The 12,729-nt window shown below is 49.6% G+C and overlaps 1 protein-coding gene across 7 annotated transcripts in view; it reads right to left on the bottom strand.

Moving 5' to 3' along the window:
• Positions 1-12,729, bottom strand: part of LOC309637483 (unconventional myosin-XVIIIb-like) — a 29,049-nt gene that overhangs the window by 3,790 nt on the left and 12,530 nt on the right. For 6 of the 7 annotated variants that reach the window (XR_014250567.1, XR_014250568.1, XR_014250569.1 and 3 more), the window contains exons 1-4: positions 4,501-5,459; positions 2,303-2,445; positions 1,370-1,470; positions 252-315 (exon numbers count right to left, since the gene is read on the bottom strand). Coding sequence is in view for 3 of the 7 variants with exons in the window: in XM_082412323.1 (XP_082268449.1) it covers positions 252-315; positions 1,370-1,470; positions 2,303-2,445; positions 4,501-4,807 (615 nt within the window). In the remaining 4 variants the exon portion in view is untranslated. Of the gene's footprint in view, positions 1-251; positions 316-1,369; positions 1,471-2,302; positions 2,446-4,500; positions 5,460-12,729 lie in introns of those variants that run through there. The other variant, XR_014250566.1, reaches the window with a different exon arrangement.

The raw sequence follows: 12,729 nt of genomic DNA, 5'->3' as shown, positions 1-12,729 counted from the left end.
AACCTAGACAGCCTGTCCCGGAGACCGCGCCCTTACCTCTACACAAACCACCTCCTGGTTCCCTTTATTAGCACAAGACTCATTTCCCTGACAAGCCCAGGCCCCATAAAGGCAACCCTGCCTCCCCCACGTGACCAGCCCTTGCCAACTACTCACCCCAGTGGCAGAGGGACGAGCCACACAGGGGACCCGCCCATCTTGGCCATGGGGACACAGACACCCACTCACACCCAGAAGGACCTCCTCTTTACCTTAGGCCACACGCCCATGCCGAAGGAGCTGCTGTCTGCCAGCTGGTGCAGGTACAGTTCTGTCCTGGAAACAGAGAAGGGACCAGAAGTAAGGGAGGACCCACCCACACCAGTGGCCTGGCAGGGCAGGTGGGCATCATGGCACGGGGCTCCACAGAGTGCCCCAGGTGGCCCCGGGGTCTGCCTCAGGCCCTGGCCCTGCCTCCCGAATATTCCTCACTTGCTGCCCTCAATGGGCCCTTCTTAAGTGAAGGCCTTCCAGAAGCTTCCTTACTCCTCAGTTACCCTGCTCTGAAAACTGGGAGTTTCCTCTCTAATCTGCCCTCTCTCCAAAGGGTAAGGTGCCCCTCTGGCCTTAGCCAGGAGGCTCAGGACAGGTTGGGCCTGCCCTTCAGATGGGGGTGGAAGGCAGGAGACAAATGATGGGGGACGCAGAGGCAAATTGAAAATTATCACCCCTCGCCTGGGGTGAGCACTCCCTGGAGCTTCACTAGATAGAACCTTACTCATTCGTTCAACAGATGAGGAAACCAAGGCTCAGAGACAGGGAGCCACATGTCCAAGAATTCCCAGGAGTCAGCGAGGGGCAGAGATGACTCCCTGGGCCACCTCCCCCAGAAGGCCCTCCCAGATGAGTCTTGTGGCTTCTCTGCTGTTCCACCTGGTGCCTCCTCGCCCTGAGCTACCCTCAGGTGCACCCAAGGCTCTCACAGAGTTTAGGAGCTTCTGGAAGATTTGGGGTCTGCTGTTCCTTGCCCACCTCCCACGCTGCTGTCAGAACCTGTACCAAAATGTCACCGTCACAGCAGACATCCACCACCACCCCCCAGCGTGTATAAAGAGCCATATGTGACTTATCTCACTTAATCCTGTAAGGTCAGCAGTCAAGGTACTATTTCCACTTTACAGAGGAAGAAACGGAGGTTCAGAGCAGGTGACACCTGGCCAGGTTCACCCAGCCCAGGAGCAGTACCAGGCAGCAAGAATCAGAGGCCAGATTCCTAACCACTGGGCTCCACTGACTCTCAGCTCTGGGCAGAGGCAGGGCTGGGGCCCTGGAGAGCGGAGGCCCTTTGTCTCACTGCCCTCGGCCGTCCCTGCTCAGCCCAGTCACTCACCTGAGAGCCAGGTCCAATCCGGATAGCATCTGGGAGAAAACCTCGAAATTGCCTTCCCCTTCCAGCTGCCGGGCCACGTGGCTCTTCTCCAACAGCATCGTCTGCCAGGGGAGAGGACAGGCGCCGGTCAGCACGAGGCCCCGCTAGGCTGCCCGCACACCCCCACCAACCCCCAGGCCCACTCTTCGAGGCAGCACCTCAGGCCCCAACTTGGCTGGACGCCTCCAAATCAAAACGTGCCAGGCCTTTGTCTCACTGATTCAGAGTCCACGCAGGCAATCAACGAATGCAACGGGCTCATTCCGATGAAGGAATCCAAGGGTACTAACAATTAACCCAGAGCCGCCCTCCAACACACTCTTATGCAACCGAAGCCCTTAATAACTTGACCCACATGGTGATGCACGGTAGACTTTCAGGGCCGGGACAGAAAGGGATTTATCGTGCACCAGCGAGTCTGGGTATTCTCCTAGCTCCACATACAAACAACCCTTCTAATAACCTAATCCTGTTTTCTGTTCAAACAGAATGTTTGCGGGGGCGGGGGGGGGGGGAAGGGGAGGAGCCAGGTGATTTCAGAGAGAGGAACAAACAGGCCATGTGCCTGTCACACACGGGCTGCCGCAGAAGGCCAGCGAGCGCCTGTTTAATTTCAGCTTACGCTTTTAAGACCCAGCTAATGAGCGGCTGAATTATGTATCTACTCATGAATATTTCATCCCTGTGATACTCCGAGGCACAGACGAGCCGGCCTGCTCCGGGAGGAGATGTCTGGGCACTGAGTGAGGTGGGGAGGAGCTGGCCTTGGCCTGGGGAGCGATGACCATTTAGACACATTCCAGGGTCCCAGCTGGAGGCGTGGGCCCTGCTGAGTGGGGCTGAGGCTACTGCAGCCCCAAAGAGCCCCCTCTCCCTCCCACCCAGAGGCCTCACCTGGAGCTGGGTGGCCGTGACTCGGCCTGTGGCGTTCAAGTCCAGTGACATCACCATGGAGCACTGGGTGGCACGGCGGCTGTGGCCGGTGAACACGGAGCCAAAGGCCCGGAGGACAGTGAAGGTGGCTCGAATCTTCTCCACTGGTGGGGCACAGACAGGGCATCACCCGTGGCCCGGGTGCTGCCACCCCCACCTCTCACAGGACCCCATTCTGGCCCCAGGCCCCAGCAGGGGCCCCTCCACTCCCCCAACTCAGCTCTAAGCCACACCTCTTCCGCTGCTGGGCTGGCCCTGTGCTGCAAGCAGGGGCGTGGGGTGAGCAAGAGTGAGCCCAGAAGGGGACATACACACACCTAGGATTGGTACGATCTGAGTGACAAGGGCTGCCCTATGGCCTCCTGGGCCTGGTGGAGTCTAGGAGGAGGGCAGAGCATTAACATTCTTGGACCTGCTCTCGGGGAACGCCCATCACAGCCAGCTCAAAAAGCCCAGCAGTCCCAAGCTTTTTAACATAACTATTTAACAAGCACCCACTATGTGCTAGGCACCTGGATACAGCCTAGCCTGACTCCCACTCCCCCAACACACACTTTCAGCAGAACTACATTCTGGGAGGGCCTCTCCTTGCTGTATCCCCAGCTCCTCCTAACAGGGCTCTAACCTGGGCCAGGTGCAGAACAGGTGATCAATAAAGCATTGGAATAACCCCAGTGGAGAAGCAGGATAGTACAATGGTTAAACAAGCTTGAATATGGCCTCTCCCCGTTGTTAGTCACCTGATTTGGAGCGAATAAATTAACCTCCCTGTGCCTCAGATACCCCATCTATAAGATGGGGGTAATAATAGTACTTACTTACCTCATGTGGTTGCCACAAAGACTAAAAGATTTAATAATGTAAAGTGCTCAGAACATGCTCCAAATGTGGTGGTGTTAGTATTGTTTGTTATTATTAGAAAAGCAATACTGCCTGGGCCATATATTCTCAGCAGGGGGAATACTGCCCCCAAGAGGGCAGAAACTGATTCTTGAGGATGGGGGCAGTTTTCCTTTCTTATGTATAGAATAGAGCACAGATACACACACACACACACACACACACACACACACACACACACACACACACGTCTGTGTGTGTCTGTATATATATACACACATACACACACACTGCATAAGCAAATATATGGTGAATCTATGGCATTAACTTTTCATGGTGGGAGACGATTAGGAGAAAGAACAACTAAAAAGGCTCCTCAGAGGGGCAACAATACATTGAGAACACTGGCCCAGGGGTAACAGCTCTGGAGCCAAACTGTCTGTGTTTGAATCTCGGTGCTAGGATGTATGAGCTGTGTGGCCTTGGGCAAGCTGGTTAACCTCCCTGCGTTTTAATGGCCTCATCTATAAAATTCAAATAATAATAACGTCTACCTTATAGGGATGTTTTAAATAATAAATAAGTTAACCTGCTTGGAATAGAGCCTGGCGCGTAAGTCCTCAGCAAGCATTTACCACGATCACCATCAATATTGTAATTATTATCACCAACTGACACTATTTTTTATTGAAGTATAGTTGATTTACAATGTTGAAACTCTTTCTTTAATGCCCAGCTCAAACATCATTTCCTCAAGGAAGCCCCCCGGCCCCTTCTCTGTGCTCCCTCCGCCTCTCCCCTCCCCAGCTCGGCCAGCAAGCGGTGCAGAGCATCGGAGTCTGGCACAGATGTGCAGCTGAGTCTCCCTTCCGGCTGTCAGTGCCTCCTTGTCTCTGTTTTTACTTATCGGGTCCTCTGCACAGTCCAGTGGGCTGTGCGCTGCACAAGGACACCACACCTAAGGGCACAGCATTTATATCAGATAGCCATAGGCCTGTATACTTATTAGGATGATGGCCCAGAACGTGGTGGTCAAGTGTTTGGTTCTAACAATGTCAATGCGTGACGACTGTTCCACATGTGGCAGTGAGTGTCTTAGGCAAGGAGTACCTGTTTCTAATTCACACAAAAGTACCCAACAGACTAGGGGTGGCCCTGCCCAGAAGCCAGCACAGGGTCTGCACACAGGTGCTCAGTGAACGCTAGCTGAGCAGATATAAGAAAGAGCCGCCCAGCACCCCCTCTGACTCTCCCTTCCCTTCCCCCATGCCACCGCCCCCACCACGTCCCAGCTGCACGTCACCTGGAGACCACTGTACCCGAGACCCTGCCATCCACACTGCCTGCCATCCCCACCAGGTGCTCCAGGACCTGCTCGCAGCAGGTGGTCTTGCCAGCACCGCTCTGGCCCAGGGCCACGATGCTCTGGTCCCTCTGCTGGCTCAGCAGAGCCCAGTACACCCGCTGGGCCAGGGAGCCAACGTGGGTGGGTAGGCCATCCCGGCAGCTCCTGGGCACCTGCAGGAAGAGCACCGGCATCAGCCTTCCCACCCAGCCGGGGCCCAGGGAGCACTCCACAATGCTCCAACCCGGCCTCAAGCCCAGATCCACGTCCATGCCTCCCATCCTACTCCAGCCTTGTCAGAGACGTCGTGCATTTTTCTGGGGAGAACCCAGCCTGGAGATCTAGTCCTGCCACTGGCTCGCTGTGAGTCCTTGGGCAGCCTTGGACCCTGCTCTGAGCCTGGCCTCTTCTTCAGCCAATGAGAGGCTTGAACTAAAGCGGCATTAGCTCATGGGGCTCATCTCACTTGCTACACAAAGGACTGGATCGTACCTGTCTGAAATGAAGCAGGTGGATAAAATGGCTCAATTGATGAGTGACGTCTGCCATGGAAACAGAATGGGGCATGGGGGAATTGGCGGTACGTGTGCTATGTATTTGCTATAACAGATTTAGATACCGGAAGTCCCTTTGACTTCATTCATTCATCCATCCATACATTCATTCACTCAGTAAAAAAAAAAATTCATTGAGTGTCTACTACATAGCAGGCACTAACCCAGGCACTGGGGGCACAACACTACTCAAGGCGAATAAAGGAAATCTCTGCCAACCGTGAGGAGATATCATTATACACCTATTAAGATGGCTAAAAAACCTGTTTTTAATTTTTTTTGACGCACTACCAAGTTCTGGTTAAGATGCAGAGCAAGTGGAATTCTCCCACAATGCTACACAATACAGCCACTCTGCAGAACAGCTTGGCAGCCTCTTTAACAGTGATACGTACACCCGTCATACAACTGAGCAACCCCACTCCTAGGTATTTACCCAAGAGAAATGGACATTTGTGTTCACCAAAAAACCCTCTGTCACTGGTTATATGGAGTAGGTATTCAAACTCATCAACAAACTAGAAACAACCCAAATGTCCCTCAACTAAAGAACTAAGATAACCAACCACCCTGGTTTTAGCACTGAAAGTCCCATGTCCCAGAAAAACCATTCCCTCCCACGGAAACCAGGACAACTGGTCCCCCTCCGAACAGATAAACAAAGCTGTGCAATAAAATACAATAGAATAAAAGAACTAACGGCTCACAGCTGCAACAATATGGGTGAATCTCAAATGCGCTGTGCATTGTGATAAGTGGAAGAAGCCGATTCCAAAGGTTACATGCAGTACAATTCCATTTATATGACTTTTCAGAAAAGGCACAACTAGGGAAAAGGGACAAAAGAACAGATTAGTGGCTGCCCAGGGCGGGACATGGGGGAGGGGATGACCACAAGGGTATGGAGAACTTTTGGGGGTGATGGGAACTGTCCTGTAATTGATGGCAGAGACAGTTTCACAACTATACGTGTTTGTCAAAAACTTACAGAAGTGAACACTAAAAAGGGTGACATTAACTGTATGTAAATTATACCTTAATAAACCTGACTTAAGACAAAAAAAGCCCTGCCTGTAGAGCTTGCTTTCCTTTGGGAGAAGACAGATGATAAAAAACCAACTAATTAAATTATACTGAACGGGAGTCATTTGAAAGCCATGAGCTTGGATGAGATCACCAAGGAAGCGGGCGTTTAAAGAGGGAGACAGAAGAGGTGTAGGGATGGGGCACCCAGACTTGGAGAGATCAGGGACCAGCAAAGGAGGCTGAGAGGGAGGGCCAGCGGGACAGAAGGAAAACCAGGAGAGCGGAATTCCTGAGCTGCGGAAGGGAGTGATGGCAGGAGGAGGGAAGGACCAGCCCCTGAAGTGCTGCTGAGGGTCAAGTCAGAGGAGGCCGGAGAATTGTCCACTGGGCTTGGCAGCATGGAGGTCACTGTGACCTTGACAAATGTCTGCTTAGCGTGGTTTTCAGGGAGAACGGAAGAGGGCGGTGGAGGTAGTGAGGGCAGTAGAAAGGCACCAAAGGGAGCAGGGAAACGGGCCTGGCTGGAGGAGGACCTTGGAAGCCCAGGATGCTAAGCGGGTGACAAGTGGGTTAGCATCCACCCTCCCAGTGGCTTGGCAGGACCAGGGGCACAAACTCCAGTGTGGCGGCCCTCCCCCCTCCCCGAACCCCCAGCCTGGAGCTAAGGAGCACCCCCAGTGCACTGTTGGCCTTTCCTACCCCAAGGCCCCCAGGAACAGCAATGAGTCCCCATCCTGACACAAATCAAAAGGCTCACAGACCTACTAGAGAATGGACCTGAGGATATGGGGAGGGGGAAGGGTAAGATGTGACAAAGTGAGAGAGTGGCATGGACATATATACACTATCAAACGTGAAATAGATAGCTAGTGGGAAGCAGCCGCAGAGCACAGGGAGATCAGCTTGGTGCTTTGTGACCACCTAGAGGGGTGGGATAGGGAGGGTGGGAGGGAGGGAGATGCAAGAGGGAAGAGAATATGGGAACATACGTATATGTATAACTGATTCACTTTGTTACACAGCAGAAACTAACACACCATTGTAAAGCAATTATACTCCAATAAAGATGTTAAAATCAATCAATAAATAAAAAAGGCTCAGCAGGACCCCAAACCTGGCAAAGTAGGACAGGCCGCCACACTGGCTGGACACAGCCTAAGGGAACGCAGCGGGCAGGGGGTCCTGAGGTCCGAGCCTCGGAGCCACCTCCCGCTTTGGAAACATAAAGTTCAAGGGCCAGGCTATCCCAATCGTCAGCCTTCTTAGGCTGCAGGGGAACAGGGAGGATTCTGCAGACCCAGGCCCCGCAGTCACACACAGGTACCCCTGCATGCTTGCACACGGGCACGCTCAAGGGCACACGCACCCAACAGCTGCAGAGGCCTCTGCACACAGGTGTGCCCATCTACACCCCACGCAGTCACAGCACACTCACCCCAAAAGAGGCCTGCACCCCCAGGCACGCACCCAGCTCCCAGCCACCCGGCAAGCCCAGACCCCCAGTGAGAGAGGCCCCCAGCCCTGCCTGGACCCCTTCTAGCCCATCTTCAAGGAGGCCTCAGTCCCAGCCTCACCGCAGGTCTCTGCTCCCACCTGGTGGCCATTTGAGGAACCAGAGGGGACTCAGCCAAAGACAGAAGGCAGCTGTGGGTGTGGGAGGCAGCGTGACTTGAGGGGAACCCACGCCCACCGCAGGGTTACAGGGGCTTAGGGGGATCACGGGACTCAAGTTCCTCCTACCAGGTTGGGTCCCAATCCCCGCACTTTTAGGCTCTTTGACCCAGGCCGTGTAGCAGACGCCGCAAACGAGGACAGTCACGGTCGAGAGAACGGGGCTTGCGGAGAGACCGGTGACAAACACCCCTCCCAGGGGCCCCTAAGGAACCAGAGCAGGCTCTCGGGGCCTTGGGCTGCAGTAACAGAAGCACAGCCTGCCTGGCAAGGGAGGGGAGAGTGCAGCGTCGCCCTTCCAGGCTAATGAGAACCTACTGTTATAGCAAAGGGAACTCTACTCAGTGCTCTGTGGTGACCTAAATGGGAAGGAAATCCAAAAAAGAGGGGATATATGTATATGTATAGCTGATTCACTTTGCTGTACAGCAGAACTACGCTCGCATAAAAATTAATTTTTTTAAAAAGGTGCCTTTTGTTATGTTAATGAGGTGACTTTTGGAAAGCCAAATATATATGAGATGACCAAATATATATATATATATATATATATATATGTATATATATATATATTTTTTCCTTTCTAGATTACCAGTTTATTATAAAAGGATCTAACTCAGGAACAGCCATATGGAAGAGACGCACAGGGCAAGGTATGGGGAAAGGGGTGCAAAGCTTCCATGCTGTCCCACCTGGCACCTCCCTGTGTACACCAATCCAGAAGCTCTCCAAACTCCATTCTTTTAATTTCACTGAAGCTTCGTTATGTAGACAGGATTAACTGATTCAACCTCAAGCCCCTCTACCCTTCAAGGGGGTGGGGGGGAGGGTGAAAGAGACTGAAAGTTCCAATCCTCTAATTCTGGTTGGTTCCCCTGGCAACCAGCCCCTTCCTTAGGGGCTTTCCAAAAGTCACCTCATTAACACAAACTCAGGTGTGGTTGAAAGGGTTTTGTTATGAATATCAAAAGACACTCCTATCTGGAAATTCCACGGGGTTTAGAAGTTTTGTGCCAGGAATGAGGGACAAAGACCAAATATATATTTTATTATACCTACTCCCTAATACTAAATCTTACTGCTAATAAGGTAAGTACAATTAAAACTATAGTGAAATACCATTTTCACCTATCAAATTGGCCACATGGAAAAGTTTGATATTACTCTGTGTTGGTGAGGATACTGGGGAACAGGCAATCTCATACACTGCTAGTGCAAGTATGAAGGGCAGCATCTGCTGAAATTTTCAATGCATATTTCCTTTAATCCAGCAAGTCCACTTTTGTGGGCAATTCAGAACGCTCTCTAGAATATGGGTCAGCAAATTTTTTTTTTCCAAAAAGGGCGAAAATGTAAATATTTTAAGCTTTGGGCCACGTGGGAGATGGCCAAATATATATTTTTGGTCTGAATGACCAAATATGTATTTTTCTTCATAAATCACAATATTGCACCCAGCTCAATAAAAATCTTCAAATGCTTTGCACATCAGCTGGCTTTGACAAGTCTTCACCTCTCCCCCCACCCCCTTCCTCTCTCCCTAAATCATGCTCTGAGTGTTTCTTGAAGAAATAGAAAAATCTTGGCTCCTCCAGCACATTGCCTCTCCACTCTCCATATTTGTGGTTGCCTCACTGACCCAGGTTGGCCACACGTCCCTTGCCAGCCACCTTACAGCCTGGTGAGATCCTGGACCTCCCAGATGGGCTTCCTGGCCTAGGGATGACCAGTAATATTTCTCTCAAATGCTAGCATCTACTGATCTGTAGTTGGGGACTGCCTGGAGTGTTGTATTGAGAAGGATCCTGAGCTATGGCTGAACTAGCAAGAAAGTGTGTGGTGATTGACTAGCAATGTCTGCCATGGGCGCAGGAATGGTTAGGAGTGGTGCCTGTGCCAAGTGTTTGCCATTTCCAGCCTGGGGCTTCCCCTGCCACAGTGAGGCAAGAGGCTGGTCAGTCTTTTGCTGGGAGGCTCCCTTGACTGCTCCATCACAGGGCTGTCTTTCTACCCCTGCTCCCTTGCTACCTGGAGTTTTGCTGTCTCATACGGCAGCCACTAGCCACATGGGGCTATTTCAATTTAAATTAATTGAAATTAAATTAAAACCTCAGGGGCTTCCCTGGTGGCACAGTGGTTAAGAATCCGCCTGTCAATGCAGGGGACACGGGTTTAAGCCCTGGTCCGGGAAGATCCCACATGCCTCGGAGCAACTAAGCCCGTGCACTACAACTACTGAGCCTGCGCTCTAGAGCCGGTGAGCCACAACTACTGAAGCCCACGCACCACAACTACTGAAGCCCACGTGCCTACAGCCCGTGCTCTGCAACAAGAGAAGCTACCACAGTGAGAAGCCCTCACACCACAACGAAGAGCAGCCCCGGCTCCCCACAACTAGAGAAAACCCGTGCACAGCAACGAAGACTCAACGCAGCCAAAAATAAATAAATAAATAAATAATTTAAAAAACACACACGTAAGATGATTTTTTTAAAAAAAGATCTGTATGTAGAACACTGAGCACCTAAGGGCTCGATTATGGGCTGTTATCATTCAAACGGGACTGATACAGAACTTTTCAAAGCTTCTGCTTCTGAGGTTTACACGTGCTGCTATGTGTAAGCCGGAAACTGATCATCACCATCTTTACATCACTTTGTGAAGTCATAACAATGGTGTTATGCATCTAGGGTTTTACAGGTAGTCCCAATTTCACATATTTAACACATTCTCCTGCCAAGAACCAAATACTTTATTTCAAAAATAAAATTACACTTCAGAACATAATATGGTAACCAGAGCCGGACCTAAGCTCCCACAATAACAACCAGAAAACTGGACAAAATATATAAAGTAACTGTTTTCAGACACAGAAGGGGCTAGAGTCCCTGAAAGAAGGGAAGCAAACTAGGAGGACCCCAGGCTGCGTCAGCTCTTGGCCTGGAGGCACTTTCTGAAATGTGGTGCTGGGAGGGGGACCCAAGCAGACCATGGTGGTCCTGCCGAGGCAAAGGCACCAGGAGTTCACGGAAGACGAGGTGCCTGGAAACACCAGAAAAATAAATGAAATGAAGAGCTATATAGCTATTATAAGCCAGTGGTGATGACAACTTACTAGGATATACTCAATCCAAAAGAAGACTGGAGAAGAAAAAAGCAACAAGGAAACAAATAATACATGCGAGATTTAAATCCAACTAAATTGGTAATTATTCAAGTGTAAATGGTCTAAATAGTCTAATTACAAGGCAGAGATCAGAGAATAGACATACCATGCAAACACTAATATCAAGAAAGCTCGAGTGATTATAACAATATTAGACAAAATAGACGTCAGAACAAATATATTATTACCAGGACAGACTTCTCACCATGATAAAAGTGGTAGATTCATCAAGATGACATAACAATCATAATGTGTGTGTACTGGGAATTCCCTGGCGGTAAGTGGTTAGGGGTCCATGCTTCCACTGCAGGGGGCACAGGTTCAATCTCTGGTCGGGGGACTAAGATCCCGCAAGCTGCATGGTACGACCAAAAAACAAAAAAATACTGTGTGTACCTATCACAGGAGATGCAACAATGCCTCTCCTAGGCACTTACCAAAGAGAAGTGACAGCATTTGTTCACAAGACTTGATGAAAAATATCCATAGCAGCTTTACTCATAATTTCCCTGAACTGGAAACAACCCGATGTCCATGAAAAGTGAAGTGTGTTAGTAAGTCCATACATTGGAATACTATTCAGCAATAAAAGAAACAAAAATCCCAACACAGCAACATGATAATGAACCTCAAGGAAGAACATGGTGCTGAGGCAAAGGGGCCAGACCCAAAAGAGTGCATAGGATTTGATTCTATTGATAGGATGTTCTAGAAAAGGCAAATATAATCTATTGTGACTGGAAGCAGAAGCAGATCAGTGTTTGCCTGGGGCTGGGTGGGATGAGCTATTTAGAAACGGGCCAAGAGTGTACTTTTTAAGGTGATGGAAATGGTCCATATATGGATCGTGGTAACAGGTACGCGGGTGCACACTTTTGTCAAAACTCAAACTCTATACTTAAATTGGATGTATTTTATTGTGAGTGTTTTATACCTCAATAAAATTGCTTTTTAAAAGAACAAAAGCATACAGCATATTTATCAGTAAACAAAGAAAAATTAAGTAACAACTGGATCCTTAGATATGTGGTATCTCACGAGAAGGAAATCAGGCATATTCTGAAAGAGATAAGCTAAAAAGTAACAATAGAAGAAAAGGGCCCAAATCAATGTTCCCAATAAGCTATCCTATTTCAAGTTCTCTTCCATCACCAATTCTGAACCCACTTCTTGGTTTAAAAGTAGAAGCCACAAAATAAACCTAATTTCAATCTTCTGAAATAGTCATAGATTATATGGTAAGCAAATGAATTCTGAAAGAGCAAACTTTGAAGACAATGAATTAAAAAATAAAATCAAAGCAGTGAAATATTTCCAGTAAGGAAAAAAAAAAAGATTTCTTTGGAGAGTAAGTGCATCTTACAAGGGAAGAAAGAATATGTGCTTCTTGAAGAAGCTGTCCTAGTTGCTCTCACTGTGTTCTACTGTTATAAACAGTCTCTTTGAGGGACTAAAGCAATTCTCTCTGCCCCCACCTCCATCCACACTTTGCTGGGATTTCTCTTGGAAACCACCAAATCACAAGAATCTTCTCTGTTCATCAGCGAGCAGAGTTGGGACAAAGCTCTGAACTCTAAGGCTGACCTAAAAGCATCATGCAGAACACAGAGCGGGTGTGACAATACTCTTCAGCAGACGGCCCACTGTGCAAAGCAAGCAAGTCACCTTAATTCCGAGATGCATGAACACAGTCATCGCCCTACACCCTCAGGCTCTTGCCTGAGCCTTTCTTTCACCTTCTGACCCCAACTGAACCCAAGCACATGGTACCCTGCAAGCCCCTGTG

Source organism: Balaenoptera physalus (genome assembly GCF_965194825.1).
Source record: "Balaenoptera physalus genome assembly, chromosome: 1".
Lineage (NCBI taxonomy): Eukaryota > Metazoa > Chordata > Mammalia > Artiodactyla > Balaenopteridae > Balaenoptera > Balaenoptera physalus.
This window is presented reverse-complemented; position numbering and strand designations above follow the sequence as displayed.